This window comes from Myotis daubentonii, chromosome 13 (assembly GCF_963259705.1).
Source record: "Myotis daubentonii chromosome 13, mMyoDau2.1, whole genome shotgun sequence".
Lineage (NCBI taxonomy): Eukaryota > Metazoa > Chordata > Mammalia > Chiroptera > Vespertilionidae > Myotis > Myotis daubentonii.
The window spans coordinates 62,805,367-62,827,878 of NC_081852.1; the positions used below are offsets into that span (position 1 = coordinate 62,805,367).

General features: G+C 64.0%; 2 protein-coding genes across 2 annotated transcripts in view; both read left to right on the forward strand.

Annotated features, from left to right (window-relative positions):
- EEF1AKMT2 (EEF1A lysine methyltransferase 2) overlaps positions 1-12,514 on the forward strand; it is a 50,519-nt gene extending 38,005 nt beyond the window's left edge. The window contains exon 7 of the transcript XR_009448292.1: positions 12,377-12,514. The gene's annotated coding sequence lies outside the window, so the exon portion shown is untranslated. The remainder of the gene's footprint in view (positions 1-12,376) is intronic.
- The window catches only part of FAM53B (family with sequence similarity 53 member B), a 46,445-nt gene continuing 36,398 nt past the window's right edge, over positions 12,466-22,512 (forward strand). The window contains exons 1-2 of the mRNA XM_059661772.1: positions 12,466-12,604; positions 20,728-20,782. Of these exons, the coding sequence (XP_059517755.1) occupies positions 12,527-12,604; positions 20,728-20,782 (133 nt within the window). The 5' untranslated portion in view covers positions 12,466-12,526. The remainder of the gene's footprint in view (positions 12,605-20,727; positions 20,783-22,512) is intronic.

Consider the following 22,512-nt stretch of genomic DNA (forward strand, 5'->3'; position numbering starts at 1 on the left):
GACCGGGAATCGAGCCGTGACCTCATGGTGCATAGGTTGGTGCTCAACCATTGAACCACACTGGCCAGGCTGGTGAAATCTGTCAAGCTTTTGCTTTAGGAAACAAAATCTCTGTTTACCGAAAGGGCTTTAATTTGGGCCTAAACGTAGGAAATGACATTCACGGAGGTGTCCGGAAGTGGCCTCAGGACCTCGGCCCTGCTCTCACCTGCTTCTGGGACGAATCTCTGGGAGCCCGAGTGGCCGCGCACCTGTCCGGACTGACGTGGGTCCGTCTCCTACCCTTCGGGCTACTCTTCAGACTCCTTGCAGGTGATGCTTTATTTGGTGTCGCCCCTCCTTCACGTCGGCTGGCCTTTCCCCCTCCCCCCGCGGCCAGCACCTCTCCGTGCCGGTGATGCGGTCACCCCTGGCACTTGCCCTCCCACCTGGCCTCTCTCGCTCCCAAGGTATGGACCTGGCGGCCTCAGGACCCCTCATCACCTTGTGGGGACACTGCCCAGGGCGTAGTCATTTTGACCTTGAAGTGACCTCCTTGGAGGGAGAGCTACTTCCCGACACGGAATTTTCAAGTGCCATCGACTTGGCCAGAGGGCTGCGGTCTCTGTTTATTTGCAGCCGAAGCTCTTGATTGAAGCGCGCACTTGGGATTCCCAGGGCCGCCCGGAGCGTCTGGCCTGGGCCGCACGGGAACGGAGCAGGGCAGCGAGCAAGCCTTTGGGCGCCCCGATTGAGCAAGCCCGACTCAGTGGACAGCTCCCTTGCTTTCCCTTTAAAACAGGGCTGGGGCCGAGACCGGTTTGGCTCAGTGGATAGAGCGTCGGCCTGCGGACTGAAAGGTCCCAGGTTCGATTCCGGTCAAGGGCATGTACCTTGGCTGCGGGCACATCCCCAGTGGGAGATGTGCAGGAGGCAGCTGATCGATGTTTCTCTCTCATCGATGTTTCTGACTATCTCTCTCCCTCTCTGTAAAAAATCAATAAAATATATTAAAAATAAATAAATAAAACAGGGCTGGGGAACATTGGGCCCACGGCGTACAAGCCCTGCGAAGTCATTTGGTCTGGCCCTGCCCAGGCATTAGTGGTGAGTTAATTAAAGGTTTGTTTTGTTTTGTTAATCCTCCCCCAGGATAATTTTCCATTGATTTTAAGGGAGAGTGGAAGAGAGAGGGAAAGACAGAAACATCGATGTGAGAGAAATACATGGATGGGTTGCCTTTTGCACAAGTCCCGACCAGGGCCCGGGCCGGGGAGGAGCCTGCAACCTAGGTGCGCGCCCTTGATTGGAATCGAACCCGGGACCCTTCAGACCACAGGGCAAACGCTCTAACCACTGAGCACACTGGCCAGGGCTCAGTTGATAACTGTGTGCTCGAGAAGGATGTGATTAATGTCCAGATGGCCCTTGGCAGGAAGAAGGTCCCCACCTGCTTTAAAAGAAAGACGAGCAGCCGTATTGGTATGATGGAAAGGCGCTCCAGTGCCCTGTGGGCGCTGTGGTGGCGTGTTCTCACCGAGCCCTCGGCGGGAGGGCGGGGGAGTTGCTGACACAAACACGCGAGAATGTTCTGCCTGGCGCCCGGCGCGCCTGTGGCCTCCACGCCCTCGGAGGCCAGCCCGGACTCCAGCGCGGGGCCGTGCGGCATGTGACTCGGCCGCGGAGGAGAGCGAGGAAAGCAATGAGCTACGGGGATGGGGGTGCCGGGGTGTCTTCTGTGAGCCCCGGAGGGGTTTGCTCATCCGCGTTCCGTTCTGAGGAGAGGAGTGAGTGCGTTATGGCAGATGGCCTTGATTTTGGCAACACACCTCCCTGTGGGGCTGATTCCCAGGGCGGTCAGCACGTGCTGGGGGTGCAGCGCTCTGAGGGGCGCCGGCGAGGTCTGCATTCGGATCTGTGGCACCCGAACCCCATCCTTCCCTGCCCAGTGGACAGCCTCTGCGTGTGGTGATGGACGGCTATAGACGGCCACAGTCCCTGGTGGTGGACGGAACAGGAGCCAGGAGGGTACGTCCTCTTGGAGTCCTCAAGAAGCTGTCTCCATTGTTTTTCTTAAAATTTCTTCTTATTGATTTCAGAGAGGGAGGGAGAGGGAGGGAGAGAGAGAAACGTCCATGATGAGAGTCATCAATCGGCTGCCTCCTGCACGCCCCACACTGGGGATCAAGCCTGCAACCCGGGCCTGTGCCCTGACCAGGACTCCAACCGTGACCTCCTGGTTCATAGGTCGACGCTCAACCACCGAGCCACACGGCTGCTTCGTTGCTCTTAGTGGTCTCTTACAAACAGCCAGCCTCTTAAGTACAAGTCGCACAGGGAGCCGACGGTCAGGCAGGAGGCTGGGCGTGGAGCCAGGAAGCGATGCCCTGGGTTCTAGTCCTGCCACTTTCTTGCATGGACTTTGAACCAGACACCTGGTTTCTCCATGGACCGGGACTCACAGTGCGCACGTCACGAGGCAGCAGTGAATGGGGTAGTGTGGGTCAGAGAGCCCAGCACGTGCCGTTTCCCCGCGGCTACTCCCTGAATGCCCGCTCAGTGCGGCCCCTGTTACAGGCCTCTTCTGTGGCTCTCGTAGCAGCGTGAGGAGTGGGTGCTGTGATCACTCCCTTTTTATAGGCGAAGACATCCAGGTTCGGTCAGAGAAAGAGGCCCCACGTCATCCAACTGGTGGGCAGGGTCGGCAAACGAAGCCCACAGGCCAGACCTGGCCCTCTGCCTGGCTTTGCAAATAAAGCTTTATTGGCACGCAGCCATGTCCGCTTGTGTACAGAGTGTCTGTGGCTGCCTCGTGCTCCCATGCGGAGCGGAGCAGTGGTGACAGGCCACCTGGTCTCGGAGCCTGGCCTTTCCCAGAGCAAAGGAGCTGACGCCTCGTATGGGTCCTCCGTGCGCCACAGACACGCTGTCCCATGCGGCAGCCAAGAGGCACATGCAACTGTAAGTGGTTTTCAGCTTTATTGAAATTATCGACAAGTAATTGACAAATGCAATGATTAGATTACTTGAATTAATTAAAACTCAGTGGAATTTCCCTGGCCCGTGTGGCTCAGTTGGTTGGAACGTTGCCTCGTACACTGCAAGGTGGTGGGTTCGGTTTCTGGTCAGGCACATACCTGGGCTGTGGGTTTGATCACCAGTCTGGACATGTGTGGGAGGCAGCCTATCCATGTTTCTCTCTCTCTCTCTCTCCCTCTCTCCCTCTCTCCCTCTCTCCCTCTCTCTTTCTCTCTTTTCCTCTCACTAAAATCAATAATAATTAAAGAAACTAAATGGAATAAAAAATTCAGGCCCTGGCTGGTTTTCTCAGTGGTTAGAGCATCGATCCATGGACTGAAGGGTCTCCGGTTCGATTCCCGGTCAAGGGCACGTCCCTCAGTTGCAGGCTCGATCCCCTGCCCTGGTCGGGGTGTGTGCTGGAGGCAGCCAGCCAACGTTTTCACCGTGGCCTGTGGGCAGGGCAGCAGTGGCCCTGCGGGCTGACATTTAAGAAAACCCGCTTCGTCCGCTTTGCCTCTGAGCGTGCTGTGCTGCGAGGAGTCTGGCGTGCCCGGATTGGTGTGGGAGGAAAGGCAGGAAACGCCCTCTCGCTTCTCTATCTCGCATAGAAGTCAGCAGAGCAGGGCCCTGTGTCCGCAGGAGTCGGGATTGAGGAAGCAGCTGTCGGTCCGCCATCTGTGGGCGCCAGGGACCCCGAGGCCTGCTCCCTCTGCTGCCTTTGCACGCCTTTGGCAGGGAAACGTTTCCTTCCCAAGGCCACGTGGGAGAGGCCGGAGGGAGCGCTCCTGGCCGAGCCGGCAGCCCCAGGCCCCTCTGCTCCCCACCTCGCCGCCGCTCACCCTGTGGACCATGCCGGCAGCGAAGCGAACCGGCCTGCCGCCTCTCCCAGCACATGCCCGGAAGCCGGCCCCACCGTCGGGGGCCCAGGTTTCACTGCCGACTTCGATGTGCTCAGTTCAGACAGTCTGCGCCTCTGGTCGTGTTCAGGTCTTCGTTGGAGTCCGGGGGAGCCGGGTGTGCGTGACTGTGGGGCCCTGGGCGCGGCTCTCCAGACCCAGGGGAGAAGGCACTTCGTCCAGGCAGTTCCCTGAGTGTCGCACAGTCAGGCCCGAGAGACCGGAGGGTGCGCCGCGCGGTCCGGGGGCCAGATGTGGTCCTCCCACGGGACTTGTTTGGCCTCCACGATGCTTCGTGGGTTTTGCATTTCTGGACGGACCACGTTGACAGATCAGGGGACTGCAGGCAGAAGCCGGGGTTTCCGGCTGGTCTGGAGGAGCCAGAGGTTTTGAATATTAGTTGGGCCACACAACTGGACAGCGTTGGCAGCCACAGAGTAGCCGTCCCGTCTGGGGGGCGTGGCCTCTGCGGTCGTCACAGTCCCCATCCAGCGCTCTCCCCTGTGTGCCCTGCCTGGCTCGGGAAGGACGTTGGGTCTGAGATCCCCGGGGACCAGACACTCAGAAGACAGAGTCCGGCTCTGCTGGCGCCGGCCGAGCAGTGGGGACAGCAGTTTCACGTGGGTGCGCCCTGCTGTCCCCCTGGACCCGCGTGTCCCTTCACTCTTGGAAGCAGCCTCAGCCCAGGGTCCCTTCTCCCCGATGCCCAGGCCCGGGTCCTCTCTGTGCCCCTCCCGCCCTCGCGTAGTGGAAGATGCCTCGCCTAGTTCATTGTCTTACGCCAAAGGTGCCTGCATGACTTTAACAGACACCACAGGATTTTTTAAAAAATGTATTTTTATTGATTTCAGAGAGGAAGGGAGAGGGAGAGAGAGAAACATCAACGATGAGAGAGAATCATGGATCAGCCGCCTCCTGCACGCCCCACACTGGGGATGGGGCCCACAACCCGGGCCTGTGCCCTGACCGGGAATCGAACCCTGACCTCCTGGTTCATACGGTCTATGCTCAACCCCTGAGTCACTCCAGCCAGGCAACAGATGCTACCGGAATTTTTTAAAAACAGAGATTTAATCTTTGAATGATCTTAACAGGCCATCTGGCTGCGTGGAGCAAGCAGATAGCTTCTGCTGTGGCAGACGGGAACGTCTCTTAGGTTACATGAGAACACGCCCCCCGGGACCTTCCAGCGGACGCCTCCGGCAGAGACAGACCCCCAGGCGGGTGGAGGTGGAGGACGGGCCCCATGGCACCTCCGATTCTCCCAAGAACTGAGTTCGCCCCCCCCCCCCCCCCCCCGTTTTAATACTAGTTTCCCTTACATTTGCCTTTTTCGCTCAACCTCGTTTTCTTCCTTTTGGGGAAGACCTTCTGCAAACGATCATTTTCTTCCGATTCTCACAAGTTTCGCCACGGGATTAGCGTGGGTGCTGTGAGTGTTGTCCGGATTGTTGGCCGACTTCGAGGATGTGGCCGCAGGTCGCATTGTCCCGGAGCCCTTCCTGCCGCCCTGATGTGCACAGGACGCGGCGTCCTGTCCGCTCCCTCATCCCCGCGGTCAGTCCCTCCCGTGCCGGGGGTTGGTCCAGCCCGTGTGGGCATCTGTTGCGCTGAGAGGCTTGAGGGCCCAGAGGTCCTGCAGTGCCATGTTTTTTTTTTCTCATTAAATGTATTTGTATTGATTTCAGAGAGGAAGGGAGAGGGAGAGAGAGAAACATCAATGATGAGCGAGAATCATGGATCAGTTGCCTCCTACACACCCCCTACTGGGGATGGAGCCCGCAACCCGGATGTGTGCCCTGACCGGGGATCGAACTGTGACCTCCTGGTCCATCGGTCGATGCTCAACCCCTGAGTCATGCCTGCCAGGCCCCTGCCGAGTGCCTGAGTGCCTTCCAGGGACGGTGGGGGACTCCTTAGGACAAGCACTCGGCCACCTTTATCTAGATCCCAGGTCCTTGCCCGGAGGAAGTACTGGGGGCAGGGCCGGGCCTCCCACCCCTTACTGACCTCAAGGCCTTTGACAAGAGACTCAACCTGATGGGCCCTAGTTTTTTCATCTGCAAAATTGTCCTCCCAATGACCAGGGTTCTAGGTACCAAATCCACTGAAACCTCAGCCCTCAAACTTCGGGGAGCCCCGGAACCCCCTGGAGGGCTTGTGAAAACGCTGATGCGGGACCCCTTCCCTAGCGTCCCTGACCCAGTCAGTCTGGGCGGTGGCGGAAACTGCGTTTCTAACAAGTTCCCGGGCGAGGCTGCGTGGGTTTGGGGGCCACGCTGAGAACCACTGCGCCGAAGGAAGGGCCGGTGCCGAGGAAGGGGGTGGGGCGTCCTGCGCGGGTCCCAGCCAGCAACCAGGGTGCCTGCCCTGCCTGGGAGCCTGATCCCCACGGCGCGGAGGGACCACCAAACTTGGCATCTGATTTTCTGGGACGTTGGGCCTAGATGCCCAAAGACGTTTATTTTTCTCGTTTCCATGGACTGAATGCTTGGTCCCTCCCAGATTTGTGTGTTGAGACCTTATGCCCGAGGCCCTGGTGTTAGAGGTGGGGCTTGGGGCCTTTGGGAGGTCACTAGGTCATGAGGGTGGAGCCCCCATGAATGGGGTTAGTGCCCTTATAAAAGGGACCCAGAGAGAGCCCTCACCCTTCTGCCATTGAGGACACAGGAGAGGGTGACCATCAGCGAGGAGAGAGGTCTCACCTGACACCAATTCCTCGGTCACCTCGACCTTGGACACCGGCTCCAGGGGGGAGAGGTGTTTGTGGGCCGCCAGTTGATGGTGTTTTGTTCCAGCACCGCAACAGACCCGGACACGGCCCTTCTTCTGGAAGCTGCTTGTCTGCGACTCATTCGGGCGGGTCTTTCTCTAAGGGCACCAACCCCTCCTTCCTCATCGGGACCCTACGCCACGCCCCCCATCCCTTCCTCATCGGGACCCTGGTGACTGTGCGCTTTAGTGTTGGTTTCCCAGGTGGGTTTGTGTGACTCGTTCTCAGCCCCAGGCGGTTGGCGCGACCACCGGCAGGGAGATGCCGGGCAGCCCCGCCGCAGCCGCGTCACCCTTCCTGCCGCTCCGTGTCCCCTCCCGACGTGTGTGCTCTCAGTGCTCCCCAGGACTCCAGGCGCCGGTCCGCAGGCTCAGCTGCCCTTTGTCTTGGGCGGCCTGCAGTCAGTTCCCCGTGGAGGGCTAGGGACGGGACACCGGCGCGACCAGAACCAACTGCTCTATCCATTCTTCCTCTTACTGGGTACAGGGGAGCAGGCCTGGGCTTCTCAGCCACACCTCTAACAGGGAAAGAGACCGTGTTACCGCTGGGGAAACCGAGGCAGGGCCTGCCAAGAGGTGATGGGCCTGAGCACAGGCAGAGCCAGCGGGTTGGACGGGGCTGTGCCCGGGAAGATGGGTCCGCCTCGCTTTCTCCGCTGTGCCCAGTGAACCCAAAACTCCTGCTGGTCTCGTGTCCTTGGCTTCCGATGGACCCGCGGGGGGGGGGGGGTGGCCGTCCCCCACGGACTTTGCAGCTTTGTTTTGCAGAGCGCCCCCCTTCCCCAACCCCCTCCACCCCCCGCCATTCCCCCACCCCCCTGTGGGTGCCAAGGCTTTGAGAGCAGCGTTCCTGCCGCCTGACTCCCTCCTCCGTCCTGCGTCCCGGCCCCGCGCCTTTGTGCTCTCGTGACCGCGGACCCGTAGGGAGCGTGTGCTGGGCACATGCCGGGTCACATGGTGGTAACTCGGGAGTCCGGGACGATCGTGGCATTCTCGTGGGGGGCTGTGCGCCCCCCTCCCGAGAGAGCACACAATCCCTGTATTGTCTCCGGCGCTCCCGGTGGCCGCGCGGTCGGGGCAGGGCTGTGGGCGTCCCGGGAGACAGAGATACAGAGATGACTGTTGTGGGGTTTCTTAGCTTTGCGCTGCCCTGTTAGGACGGGAGCTCAGGGTTACCCTGCCAGGGTCCCGGGTCACCCACCAGCCTGTGCCCCTCATGGCTCAGCTCCTGTGCGTGCTGTTCTCGCTGCAGAGGGAGAGCCAGACGGACGGGTCTCGGGGGGAACCCTGAGCTGAGGAACGGAGAGAGGCGGGGGCTGGGCGAGGAGGCAGGGGGTGCATCTGTATGGCAGGGCCCCCCCTCTGGGACCTCAGCTGGACATGTGCCCGTTTGGGCAGTGTGGGGCTCCTCCCACCAGAAGCCGGGACCAGCGCCCGGCCCCCCCGCTCGCTGGGTGTCGGACACGGCACTTCCTGGCGCCCTCCTGGGGTGCCCTCACCCTGTCTCTGGCTGTCGAACTTCTGCCTGTCGGTGAGGCCCCACTCATGCCGCCCCCTGCAGACCTTTCCCTCCGGACGGGGAGGACGGCCCGCTCCTGGCCGGCTCCTCTGTCCAGCAGCGCCCATCGAACCCTGGCTCGGGCTGTGCCATGCGTCCTGGCTGCCCTGGGTGTCTGCACTGTGAACCTCGCCGGCGCCCCGCCTTCCTCCCTCAGGGCTGGCCCGGCCCCCGGGACTGTGGGACACAGGAAGGGTCTCTGACTCCGGGAGGCGGTAATGAGGAAAGTGAGCCCGGGTGTGCACAGGGGTCGCCCTTCAGCCCGGGTCCCCGAAAGTGCCCCTTGTTAGGAGCACGGCAGCACTCACACCCGCTCCCCTGGGCCACTGGCCCCTTGACTTCCTCCACAGGCTCTCAGGCCCTCCTGCTATGGGGGGTGGGGGTGCTGGCCCTGCTGTGGGGGGTGGGGGTGCTGGCCCTGCTGTGGGGGGTGGGGGTGCTGGCCCTGCTCTGGGGTGTGGGGGTGCTGGCCCTGCTGTGGGGGGTGGGGGTGCTGGCCCTGCTCTGGGGTGTGGGGGTGCTGGCCCTGCTGTGGGGGGTGGGGGTGCTGGCCCTGCTGTGAGGGGTGGGGGTGCTGGCCCTGCTCTGGGGGGTGGGGGTGCTGGCCCTGCTGTGGGGGGTGGGGGTGGGACCGGAGCACAGCCCTGCGGCGGGACCCGGTGAGGCTTTCCCAGGAGCCGGTGTGGGAAGGCCGCCCGCGGAGGCTCTGATGGCATTCACAGGTCTCGGGAGGTGTGAGCGTCAGACACGGGAGTCATGTGACCACAGATCCTGGGAACCAGGCGGCCCCGAGCTGCTCCTCGTGCGGATTCTCTCTCATCATTGATGTTTATCTCTCTCCCTCTCCCTTCCTCTCTGCAATCAATAAAAATATATTTAAAAAAATAAAAAGAAAATACTAGAGATAATTAAAAATTTTTAAAAGACACCAAGGCACCCTGCGTGCTTAGGGATGAGCGTGGACAACGCGTTTGTGCAAACACCCCCATTCTGCCCCACACGGACGGGCGAGGGTGCTCTGCATCCCACCTCCCACCCGGCCCCTCAGGCACCGGGGCCTCACGTCGAGGCTCCTGCCGGCAGGGAGTGAACTTTGGCCTTGGCTGCTGTCGGCTTCCTGGGGCCTCGAGCTCGGGGGCAGGCGTGAGCCGTACGGGAGGCTGGCCACTGTGCCCAGCAGGACAGCCGCCAGCTCCCGGCCGCCGCCTCAGCTCACACGGCGCCTGCAGAGCCAGAGTCGCGCTCACTCGGGGTCTTGCTTGCACGTCACAGGCGAGGAAACAGGCCGGGCGGGCAGGGGCCTGGCTGAAGCCCGCAGCCCGAGCCAGACAGAGCTCGTCAGGCCCGGCCTCCCACTTGACAGGTGAGGAAACTGAGGCCCGTGGCCCAGCCGGGGCCGTTTCCCGAGCCCCTGTCTGCAAGGCCAGGCTGCCCCTGGTTAGGGCTTCTCCAGTTTGGCTTTGGTTTTTAATTTTTCCACCCCTCTCTGTTTCCTTCCGCTGTACTTGTCAGTAGACTAACCGAAGAACAGGTCATGGCCATCTTAGACGACGTGGCTTAGGGTTTCCGTAGATCGGCTCGGGCCCCCTCCCCCTCGCCCGGGGCTGGAGGCGGCAGGGTGGGCGCTGCCGGCTCTGGTGCGGGTTCTCCCTCCCCACCGTGTTTCCCGCTTCCCGCAGCCGACCCGGCCCACGCCACGCTCGTCTCTACGGGCTCGGCCGGTTGCAGTGACAGGCGCGGGGCTCGGGGCGCGGGAGGGAAGCCCGTGTCCGTGGCCTCCGGGTGATGGATGGGCTCCTGACAGGCCCTGCCGGCAGCTGGCTTCGGCCCCGCAGCAGCGTGGGCGCCTCCTCCCACGCTCGGGTTTGTCTTGGCTCCGGCTCCCAACACTCCCCGTCCCGAGCGTGCCGTCCCTCCCTCCTCGCGAATGTTCCTGGCTGGAAACCACAGGAAATCCCCCCGACACCGTGAGAGCAACTGTGGAGTCCCCGGAACCGAGCCGCAGCGGCTCCCGCCCCAGTGGCGGCTTCCCCGCCGTTCAGAGGCCTCGCGGGAGCCCAGGCGGCCCTTGGTGGCCAGGTGAGGGGCTGCTGGCCCGCCCCCACAGGTGGGCCCTGGTGGCCTTTGATTGGCTGAAGGTGAGCCAGGGAATAGCTGCTCCTGTTACTGCAGAAAACGCCTTGAGGCCACTTCCTCGGCCGGGGATGGGGCACCGGTGAGCGTGCCCGCGCTCAGGGGCGGGTCCTTTACGTGCCTGCTGGGTGGCTGTAGGCCCCTCAGCCTCTCTGAGCCCAGTTTCCTCACCCGTCACATGCACGTGGGAGCCCGAGTGAGCATGAGACTCCATAGCAGCCCATCCCCTGGAAAATGCCCAGCGTGGCTCCTGCCCCAGCTGCTCAGGGGTAGCTGGGAAGACGTGATCCTGGTCGCCAGTGTGGAAGCCTTTACGAAGGGCCTGCTCTCCGCTCCCCTCAGGACATCAGGACATCCTGGGCATTTCGTAGGGTGCCCCATCTTAGAGGGTCTTACCTTAACCTCTCCCCCCTCCGCCCCTTACCCCCCACCCGCTGAGCTGGCAGAGCAAGTTAACTTCTCACACATTACACAGGGGGCGCTGGGCAAGATGGCATAGCTCATGCCCTGGCTGGTGGGGCTCAGTGGTTGAGCGTCAATCTATGAACCAGGAGGTCACAGTTCGATTCCCGGTCAGGGCCTGTGCCCAGGTTGTGGGCTCCATCTCCAGTGTGGAGTAGCAGGAGGCAGCCGATCCATGATTCTCATCATTGATGTTTCTATCTCTCGCTCTCTCTCTCCCTTCCTCTCTGAAACCAATAACGATTTATATATTGTGGACAGCGGCTACAGCGTTCGGACAGGTTCAAGCCTCAGACTAATGAGAGGGCACGATCCTCTTGTGGCAAAGCCACGTGCAAGTCCCAGCACAGTTACATCCAAAGGCTATGGCTGTGAGCTTGACCTTATGGTCCGCACCTGTGGCCCACGTGGCTGAGTGATGTGGGCTGCGGGAGGAGCAGCAAGTAAACAAAGCTGGACCAGGTGCCTGTAACAGTGGATTCAAAACCGCGAGAACGTGTGACCACGCCCTTACTTTGCCGCGTGGAATCTGCTATAAAATAAAGACTCGGCTCGCAGGCCGTGGCACTGTCTCTCCATCAGAGAGCAGCGTCCCACCCAGCCCCAGCTCTCTTATCTTGTCCGTCTTCTCCATCCTTCACCGCCCCCCCTCAGGCTCACCCATGGCCGTGCGGGCGCGGCACAATATGCATTTTAAAGTTGATGGAATTTCCCTGTAAAAATCGGGAGAGGACAGATGCGTGGGTGCCCCCTGCTGAGGAAGGCTAGGCCCAGGCCCCCAGGCTCCGCCAGGACGAGAGTGAAGTCGCTGTTCATGGAGCAGCCCTGGTGCGAGCGGGGCCTCCCGCCAGCCTGGGCCTGGGCTCTGTCGCCACGTGACATGCTGGTCCTCTGAGGCAGCCACCGCCGTCTCCGTTCCTCAGGGAGAGAGACTGAGGCTCCGACGGGGACTTGGCAAAGGTCACTCAGACCGGGCATTTCAAGAGCTGGGGCTCCCGCCCCGGTTGCTTGCCTGGGGCTCTTGGCGTGGCCACCTTGGTCGGAACGAGTCGCTTCTGCTCCACGTGGGGGGACGCAGGGTCTCCTGGCCAAGCTGACCGAGGCTGCCAGGAGCCCTGTCCCCCCACCGGCTGCTGGTGGGTCTGCCGCCTGTCGGCCGCCCGAGAGCCCCCTGTGAGGCTGGCCTGTGGGACCTTCAGCCTTGGGGGGGCGGGGGGCAGTGCTGAGCTGTCCGTAAAGCCGCTCAGTGTACGGTCTCACACGACTCGCTCACACTCGGGGAGCAGCTCATATCTCGGGAGACCCCGGGATATGTCTGGAAGGTGTCGCGTGGCAGAACGGAAATTCATAGTTGTACCCTTCGGGGTGGTGGCGTTGGGGACCCTCAGGGTCGGACAGTCCGGGAGGGACTGGGGAGGGGACTCTGGCCTTCGAGGCCCTCCCTGCATGTATGGCCCTCAGCGGGGAGGCGGGTCCGGCGTGGGGGGAGTGGGCAGTTCTCTCGGGCCCAGGTCTTCCCAGCCCTAAGCCCTCTGCCTGCCTCTTGTCTTCCCAGCGAGGTGGCCCCACCGAGGGGAGCGGCCGATGGGGAGCTGCTGCTGACCCAGCCCCCTGGGAGGTGCCCAGGAGACCCCTGCCCGAGCTTGCCCGGCGGAGGATGGCTGGTGCCCGCCCTAGGGCAGAGCCCCAATCCTGAGGCCCTGCCATGGTGATGATCCTGAGGAAGAGCATCGACACGCAGGGCGCCCACTCCGCGGCCGGCAGGCCCTTCGACTCGGAGCTGGTAAGCACCTGGCCTTGGTTTCCCCATGACCTCAGAGGCCCGAGGGGCCCCTGCCGCTGTGGGCTGAGCCCAGAGGGCCCTGTGCACAGGGCTCTGGGCGTGCCCGTGGGCAGGGTGGGGGTGGGTGGGCAGAGGACCGAGCCTGGTTGAGTCCTTGCCAGAAGGAGGGAGCCGGCGGGGACCGGAGCCCTCTGGTGAGGGGGGTGGGGCAGCCGGCACCTGCGGGTAATACCAGGCCTGGTGCCGCCCCTGCCAGACCGGGACCCACATTCCTGCTGGGCTCCTCCCGGGCAGGGGTGGCACCTGCGAGGGGCCCAAGGTAAGGCCATACTTCCGCCAGGCGATGGGCGAGGGCGCCCCCTTGGGAGTGTCAGGGCAAAGAGGGCGCAGCTGGTGGCAACGGCTGGCGTGGTGGCAGCTGCCCTCGCCCCGGCTGCCCTCGCCCAAGCTGTGCTCTGAACAAATGGCCCGGCGGGCTGGGCAGGGGACGGGCACGCGGCTGTGAGAGGGGGAACCAGACGGCCTCCTGTCCCTGCTGGTCCCCCCGGCGGGGGCCCCGACTGCGGAAGGAGCGAGGAAGCCCCATCAGGCACACACTCCGGGGAGGGGCTGTGGACAGGGCTGTCCCCGGGCTCTGCAGCCACTGTGGTCCGCGGGGCCCACTGTCCGTGGTTGTGCTGCCTGGCGCCCCCCTGCCCCATGGGAGCTCCCACACGAGCACCCTCGTGGGCTCCCCCCGTTGTTGCTCCCCCGTGACAGGCTGAGAGCTGGTAGGCGGGGCCCCGGCCCTCGCAGGAGCCCGGGACCCGTGTCCACTCCCCACACCTCGGGCGCCAGGCACTGGGCTGGACGAAGTGCACAAACAGGAATGAGGCGGGGCTCTGCCAGTGCTGCCTTCCAGCTGGCATTTCATGTGTGTCTGTCATTAGCTGCCTCTCAGCACCCCCACCGGCCGCCCTCTCCCGCCAGGACACTTGTGGGAACAGCCCTGCTTCTGGCTCCTTCAGCCTGTTCCCCACCCGCAGCCAGAGGGGGCACAGTTCACCCAGCCCCTCCTCGCTCAGAGGCTGGCCCTGGCTTCCCACCCAGGCCCAGCGAGCCTGCAGCCCTTCCTGGGATGCACCGGCCCACGTGCTCCGGCCCCATGACCGCCGCGCTCTCTCTGCTGCTCCCCGTGCACCTGCCCTGGCTCCTTGGTTAGCACAGCCTGCCCCAGGGCCTTTGCACGCTCTCCTGCCTGGAAGACTCCCCTTAGCAGGACTCTCCCCATCCCTTCCTCCTCTGGAGGAGTCGGCCTACAGTTTAGTTCCACTCCCACCCGTCCCTCCCCCAACACACACGCCCTCTGCCCCCTTTCCCGGTCTCCTCGGCCCAGGCACCCTCCGCGTCTGGGTCTTGTGTATTGAGTGACTCCTGCACCAGAGTTCGGGCTTCAGGAAGGCCAGGCCGTGTCTCTCTTGCTTGTTGCTGGACCCGCAGTGGCCGAGACCGGGGCCTGGTGCGGGCGGGGCCCAGGGGACGTTTGTAGAGTGAACGAGTGCAGGTTCCCGTGCCCGGCGGCTGCTCAGCTCGGGCCGAGCCTGCTCTGCCTGCTGCTGGCGGCGGGTCAGCCACACCTAGTAGCTCCATCCGGACGGGGATGGCCTTCGGGGTGAGGGTCCTGCCGGCTTCCAGCTGCGCTGTGGGCTCAGCGCCCTGACCCAGGTCCCGTCTCAGGGCAGACCTGGCTGGGGTGGGCCCCGGAGCTGGTTCCAGGCCACGTGGGCCGAGGTCAGCTGAGCCGCTCCTCTCCTCAGAGGGACGTGGGCTGAGCTCCTGCCAGGAGGAGTCGGTCCCAGCCCGGCCAGGGGAAGGGGGAAGGGGGAGGGGGGAGGGGGGAGGGGGGAGGGGGGAGGGGGGAGGGGAAAGGCAGCCTCATCTGGAAGAGAGAAGGAAAGACAGTCCGGGGATGGGGGCGGAGAAAGCGGCTGTGCGCGCGCACCCTGCTGGTGCCGGGTCAGAGCTCCTCTCCTCCCGGACTCCCTGTCCCCAGAGTGAGCACCAGGCCCACCTCACCCAGCACGGACTGCGGGCTGGACGGTGCCCCTGGGCTCCCAGATGTGCGGGCCAGCTGTGGGGAGCGCCCCCTTTGGAGAGGGGTCTCATTGCCTGTGTGTTGTGGGTCACAGGTTGCTGGCCACAGCCCAGGCCTGGCCTGCTTCCGCCGGCACAGCGCAGTGGGCAGGGCGGGGGCAGGGAGCAGCTGCGGCCAGCGCCTGGGAAGGAGGCGTGGTCCCGTCCCCCTCCCTGCCCGGGAGCCTCCCACCCCCTGAGGGGCAGCCCTCCTCTGTCTCCGTTACAGACAGGAAACAGTGGCAGAGCCCAGGGGCTGGGGGTGAGGGGTGGGGCACAGGTCACAGCTCGAGAGGCTCGAGGCTCGGTGCCAGGAAGCTGCTGTCTTCCAGCCCAGCCCTGTCTCCTGCACCGAGACCTCCAGCCGCCCCAGCCCGGCTCCCTCCCAGCCGAGGTCTCTCAGGATTTGGCGAGGCCTTGGGGGGGGTTCGGACCAAATAGCCCAGAAAGACCCTAATAATCTCAGCCTCGCGATGGCATGCCCAGACGGAATGTGAGATAACGCGACATAACTCGATGGAGAGCTGGCTGTGTGGCTGGCCAGGTTGAGAGGAAGTTAGTGGGGGTTTTGCGTGGGCTGCTCAGCCGGCAGCATCCTCCTCAGTAAATGCCATCAAGATAACAGCAGGAAAGATGGACAGCTTTCTTCTTTGTTTTCTACTCAGACCAAGAAGATAGCAGAAGTGGGACTTAAGGTTAAAGAGGAAGATGTGAGTCACCTCAGGCCACTTGGCCTTCGGGGACCAGGTGCCAGAGGCTCAGCTGTGAGGAGAGAAAGTCTAAAACCACAGGGGAGCCCTGGCCGGCGTGGTCGGTGGTTAGCGTGTCACTGTGGACTGAAGGGTCCCCGGTTTGATTCCCGGTCAAGGGCACACACCTCTGTTGCAAGTTCCCCAGCCCCAGTAGGGGTGCATGTGGGAGGCAGCCAACTGATGTGTGTCTCTCCCCATCTCCTCCTTCCCTTCCCTTCTCTCTAGAAATCAGTGGGAAAAAGATCAAAATATCCTTGGGTGAAGACTAAAAAAATTATATTAAAAATAAACTGCAGGGGAGTCACTGGGGCCTTGGAAGTGCTGGCTGAGAAGAGGCCTGCGGGCGGACCCGTGCTCCTGGGGCCGGCCAGCCCCTCCCTGCCTCCCAGGAGCCCGCTGAATGGTTCTGATTCTCCTTTTTCTGAAAACGAAACGCTGGTGACCGCGGATTGGCCCTGCTCCCGGGAGACTGAAGGAGCGCGGACACTGCCTGTCCGAGGAGGGGCCGGCGGCTCTGCCCTGGCCCCTGTGGCTTGCACAATGGGCAGCGCGACGGCTCGGTTCCCCTTTCCCCCACTGCAGGTCGCTTCCCTCTGCCTGCGGCCGGCTCTTCCTCCTCCTGCTCTAACATTAGCTCTGCTGGCAGGCCGCCCAGACGCTTGACCTTGGGGACAGCTCCCCCAGCTCCCGCCCCCCCCCCCCCCCCCACGGGTGCTCTCGCTCCAGAGTGACATCTGCCGCCAGGCCGGCCCTCTCCCTGCAGGGCTCCAGCCCCTCTGACGTCTGCAGGCGGAACCCCTCCCCAGCCTCCTGGTCTGCCCCGCAGCGGCCACACTGAGGAGGCCAGGGCTGAGCCCCTTGCTCAGAAGAATTCGTGGCCTCGTCAGGCCTGGCACCCGCAGCCTGGGCTCCGAGGGCCGTTTTCTCCCGGTGCCGCCAGGATCCCTGAAGCGTGAACTGGGACGTGCAGGGTCCCAGGCAGTCGGGCGCCTTCCCCGGGCGAGCAAAGACGCCTGAGCTCCCCCAGCCTGGGAGCCAGGCCCCGCTACATCCCCCAGGGCGCTCCTGCCCCAGCTTCTCTTTTCTCCTGGGCCGGCTCTCCCTCTGCTTCCCAGGCCACGGCCTCCCGTGTGCCGCTTCAGAGGCTGGGGCGCCCCGCCGGTTCCCCTCACATGCCCGAGTGTGAGCTCACCTGTGAGCACTGGTTCCCAGCCCCCCGGCCGCAGGAGGAAGCGGTGACATGGTTGCCCCGTTAGGATCCGCAGAAGGAAGGTGGGCGGAAGCGGGTCGTGGGCAGAGGGAGCGCCGCCATGCCCTGTCTGAGCTCCTCTCCGAGGAGGGACCGGAATTGTGTCTCCATTGGAGTCAGGGCCCCGAAGCCTCCATTTGGTTTGCAGCCTTTGCCTTTCCCATGGAGGCTCTGATTCCAGAACCTTCTCTCGTGAGCTAAGGAGCCTCACAGACACCAGGCCCTGCCGGCACCAGCCAGGCCCGGCCACATCTGTGCACCTGTGCGCACACCCAGCGTCCTGGGAGACTCCTTGGTGAGCCCCCCAGCTCACAGCAACCGGCTCACCCTCCCCCAGTGGGTGCAGAGGGCGAGGCAGGCCGCCTGCAGTGGGGCACCCACAGTGGGAATTGTATCTTATACGGCGACGCTGGGAGTCAGACAGCTCTGGGCAGCCTGGAGCCATGGGAACTTCAGTGCTGGGTCCCGGGACACTGGCCAGTGGCCAGTGGCCAGGGGTCGGGGGTGCCTGGGCCTGCTCCCTAGGAAGTGGGTGTGTGATGCTCCAGCCTGTCCACCGTGGCCCAGCCTCACACGGGGCGCAGGAAGCACGATGGGGCGCCGATTCCTTTTTATTTCCCTTTTGCTGCTCCAGGGGAGGGATTAGCCCCGGACTCTGCCACACCTGTGGGTGGCCTTAAACCGGCCACTGTGCCGTCGGTCAGTATTTCTCCATCGTTACGTCGATGGGCTGCACACACACCAGTTTGACTGACTGGACCATCATGCCGTGGAGAAGGAAAAGAAAGAGGGTGAAACTGCCTTTTGTAGAAAAGCAAACTACAAAACGTGTCTCGAAGAAAAAACTCACCTGCTGGCCTGGCTCAGGGGTTGAGCGTAGACCTATGAGTCAGGAAGTCACCATTCGATTCCCGGTCGGGGCACAGGCCCGGGTTGTGGGCTCCGTCCCCAGTGGGGGACGTGCAGGAGGCAGCCGATCAGTGGTTCTCATCATTGATGTTTCTCTCCCTCTCCCTCTCTGAAATCAAAAGTATATTGGAAAAACCCACAAAAAACAGCACTGCTCTAGAAATGCCATGTTGGTTAAGCAGGTTTGACTTAGAAATCTCTCCTCGTGGTTCTGCTCACACGTCACTCCTAGCAGATCCTCCGTCGCTGGGCCGAGGCTTGGCCCGCCGGCCCGGGAAGCTCCGCACGCCGCCGGCCAGGCTCCTCCAAGGTCAGGGCCAGACCCGCCCGGCGGCCTCCTGGAGCGCTGGGCGGAGGTAGGACGGGCAGGGCTGGTGAATGACGCCCCGGAGCGGGCAGGGCGGCCCGCAGGGTCCTGGAGGCGGTGCTGCTGCAGGCTCAGGCTTTCCTGCCGGGTGGGCCAGCCCCAGCCCGGCCTGGTCCCGGGTCAGAGCCTCGGGCCAGGAGTGTCTGCTCAGCCGCCCTGTGTCCTGTCCCCACCCCATGCCAGGGAGCTGGAGGCCCAGTCCCACCTCGATCTAGGCAGCGAGGGAGGGAGGAGCCTGGTGCAGAATCGGGGTGCTTCTCGCAGAAGAACCAGGGTTGCACCCCTCCGTCAGTTCCGCATGTTCGACAAGGGGACCAGGAGGGGGGCTCCCCTAGGACAGGGACCTGGCAAAGGGGTTCCTTCGAGTTGTAGATGTCAGTGTTAGCCATTGGCCCCCTGGGCCCTTAGAGTCCGAGGCCACGGGAGGACCCGGCCGGCCTGGGGCCGCCCCTACCCGCTTGCCCGATGCTCTCCCTTCCCCATTGGGGCAACTTGGCCTGAGCCCAGCGATTGGAGAGGCAGCAGGGCCGCCCAGTGAAAGTCCGTTTCCATTGGCCCGAGTCCCCGGGCTGACAGGTGGCCGCAGTGGCCGGACAGCGGGTAGTCCCGTGGAGCCTGCTGTGCGCTGGGAACGCCCTGGACGAGGCAGCAGCCTCAAGGAGCTCAGGCCTGGGGGTGGGGGCGGGGGCAGAATCAGCACAGAAACAAATGAGCTGGTTAGGTGCCCAGACCCCGAGCGCACACGGGGTGGCAGCGAGCTGGCCGTCCTGCGGCGCTGCGTGCGGGACAGATGGAGCTATGGGGCCGAGGGCCGGGCTTGCTCATGGGCCTGCGGGGGGGCAGCCTGGGTCTTACTCCCGTTGCTGTGGGAAGTCGTGGGAGGGGAACAGTGTGGGCTGGGGGGGAATGGAGAAGGGGCCCAGGGCACAGAGGGGACCCGTGAGGAGGCTGGCTCAGTCTCGCAGTGGGGAGTGGGGGGCGTGGAGCAGGGCGGGCGGGGGGAGGAGTGGAGTGAGGAGCACTCACATTCCAGGTGTGTCCTCCAAGCTGGGAGGCGGGCCCCCAGCCGTCACAGTACATCCTCGCTGAGCGAGGGGGTGGGGGCAGCCCAGGGAGCCCCCTCTGGGGCCGGGGGCTTCCTCCTGTGGGCACAGCCCCTGCCTCTGTGGTGCCCACTTATGTGCCCACGTTCCCTGGGAGGGCCCTGAGGTGCCCCTCTGCCTGGAACCCGCAGCAGAAAGTGGCAGTGGGTCGGTTCACTGTTTGCTTCTCGCTCTTGTCTGGCCCGTGGCCCCCCCTCAGCGGCCCTGCACCCACGCAGCCCGCAGGCCGCCGCCCGCTTCTCTCTCCTGCGTCCGCAGCCCGTCCCGGCTTGGGCTTCTGTGGGCTCCTCGCCTGGCAGGTTTGCCTCCCGCCCACCGAGCAGGGGCCGGGGGTGGGGGCTGTGGTCCCGGGGCCTGTGCAATGGGTGGTTGCGTCCTGGAGTCCAGGAGTCCAGGCGGGCGGCCATCCTGATGACATAAGAATTGTTTTCCGCAGAGGAGGGGGCGCTGGAGGACTGCACCCCCTTTTCCCCTCATAAGCTCCTCTGGTCCCTCAGCACCAACTTCCGAGTTTCCCCCAAAAACTACCCCTGCTCCCCAGCCCCGCAGTCTGGGTCCCTCTCCTCCAGCCCCACTCCCTGTCGGGTCAGGTTTGTCCACGTGACTGTGACCTCCACGAACTGTGAGTTTCCTGGGGGCCAAGACGGCCGCCCCTCTGCGCCCCTGGTCACATATCCGAGGGCAAAGGTCCCTGCACCGGGCGCTGGGGACAGGGTGGGGACCGGGTGCCCTGCACTTGCCACCCCTCTTATCTGGCTGGCCAGGTGTTCCTTGTTGGCCCCACCCTCCCCCTCCCAGGCCTTAAAGAGCCAGGGCCTGGGCTGCCCTCGGAAGTCAGGGCCTCGGTGACCAGCGACTCCTGGGCTGGGACCTGCTCTCTCCGTTGCACCATCAGCCCCCCCGCCCCCCCCCCCCCCAGCCTGCCGTGGGCAGTTGCTGGTGCAGGTTGGTGGAGGGGCTGGATGAACGAGTCTGGAATACTTTTCCTGAGCCAGGCGGGCACCTCTTCTCCCCCCAGAGGTCAGAACAGGCACAGGGAGCCCTGGGATGTTCCATGCTCAGGGGGCTCTGCTGGGCCTCCCTGGCCTGTTTTCACCGGGGCCATGGTGTCCTGCCCCGGCCGGGCGTGGGGCGGGGGGAGGTAGCAGCCCCCAGTGGGAAGGGAGCCGCTGCGGATGTGGTGCCACCGCTGTACGTTGTACGTGGAGAGCGATGAAACCTTCGAGCTTCCGTTTCCGTTGGGAGGGGTTCCCTGGGGTGGCACAGGCCTCGGCCCTTCCCTCGGGGTCCTTCCTGCTACCGTGGGGTCCCCTCCGCTCCCAGGCTGGGCTGTGTGGGGCCTCGGCTCACCCCGACCCTGTCACCTGCGCACATCACCCGTCCTCCCTCCACGGAGAAGCCCAGGGTCAGAGGTCACGGGCCTTCTCGTGGGTGCTGGAGGCCCAGACTCCATGACCCACTGGAGACTTCGGACAAAGAGCTCGGGCCGCATTATGGGCAGGCGTTGTCTGATGACCGGCGTGGGCCCAGGCAGCCGCCCGAGCGTGGCGGTAGTGAGGGCTCCGCGCAGGCTGGTGTGCGGACCTGCTTCTGTGGCTCGGAGAGTGAATGGCTTTTCTGGTTGTTTGCAGCGCCCGCCGAAGAAGATGAGTCACGGACCGACCCTTTTCTCTTGTGGAGTGATGGGTGAGTAACCGAGGGGCGGGCAGCCCTTCCCGGCCCTCCCACCGGGGCCTGAGTCGCCCGGGGAGCCCCGGGGGCTGGACACAGGCCCAGGCGGCCGCGGGGGCTCTTTCTGGGTCCTGGCGATGTGGGTCCCAGCGGTGCAGGGGCCGCTGGGCCGGGGTGGAGTGTCGCTCGCAGATGCAGTTCCGGCTGCAGACGGCACTGGGTCTGTCTGGCGATCCCAGTAACGGTGCCCATGTTTGATTCAGAAAAGGCACCGCAGGGTAAAGTGCAGAACAAAGCCCCCCGCCCTGCACGGTGAGAACTCCACGTCGGGTGTTGTTGTGTCCTTTGCACTGTTTTCCCAGCCGCGTCCATGGTGAGCACAGGGATACGTAAAACTACGTCCAGAAACCATTTCTGATGCTTTCCTCATCCGTCGGAGTCACCATCAGCGTGAAACGCCGGCTCCCAGCCAATGCGTTGACTGCGCTGCATCGCTGGGGTTTGGACGCTCCGGCGGCGCAGCCTCTGGGTTGTGGGGCGCAGGGTGTCCGGTGGCCGGTGTAACGGTGACCCGGCGTCAAAGCTGGGTCTGCTTCTGGGTGATTCCTCGGGACGCCTCCAGCGCTGGGCTGGACGGGCCGGAGGGCAGGCGCGGTTCTGAGGCGCTGTCTTCGACGGCCGACTGGCTCCCCAGAAGGCAGCCCCGTCCCCGCTAGCGTGGCTGTTCTTTAGAAGGGGCCGAGAGGGCCCTGGCCGGTGTGGCTAGCGGTTAGAGCGTCGGCCTGCGCTCTGAAGGGCCACAGTTCTCTCTCTCTCTCTTCCCGCTTCTCCTCTCCGCTCTCTCTAAGAACCAATGAAAAAATATCCTCCGGTGGTGATTAAAAAACACAAAAAAGACGGGGCTGGGAAGGTGGCAGGTCGCCTGTATGGTTTCCTCCTGCTTGGAGCATCGCCGGTCTCCTTTCTGTCCGTCCCCGTGGCTCCTCCCTTTGGGGCACCTTGGCCATGAGTTTCTCTGAGGCGCTGAGGCAGCACCAGGCTCCCGGAGGGACTGCGGCTCCCCGATGCTGTTTGCCTTCCGGGGCTCGCGCCGCCTGGCCCCTTTCTCAGCCCCCCTCGCAGTTTCCGTGAGCCCCACTTCCCGGAGGGGGGGCTTCGGGGGTGGTGGGTGCTGGGCGGGCCACGCTCCTCCCCGCAGGGCCTCCGGGACTGTAGTGGCATCAGGGGCTGCGTTCACTTAGGGGGAGACCTGGGCCTCTCGAGGTGCCCCCAGGCCCCTGTGGGCAGAGCTGGGCCCGGGTCGGGGGAGTAGGAATTGCTTTCTTCTCGGTCACAGGCCACCGCGGAGGGAGAGCCCGGGCGGGCGTTGGCCAGCAGAGGATCACCTGGCCTGGCTCACCCCTCAACCCGCTTCTGAGGCCGTCCCCACACAGGGCCCCAGTGCACCCTCCCAGGGTTAACAGCTCTCGACAGACCTCAGCGACCCGGCCACGTGGCCCCGAGCAGGGCCGCACACCCAGCTGAGCATGGCCGGGAGGGAGGCCCCTGGGCGCCCGGCCCCTCAGCCCGGCCTGGGCTTCAGCTCTGAACCGGCCGGACTAGGACCCCGGGGGGTGGAGGGGGCGGCCCTCCTCTCAGGCCGTCCCTGCCTCGGCCTCCCTGGCTTAGAGCCGAGTGCGCCATGTGAGGTGGGGCTCCTGCAGGTTTGTCATGGGCGGCGGGGGGCTCAGATAGCTGCCCTGAAC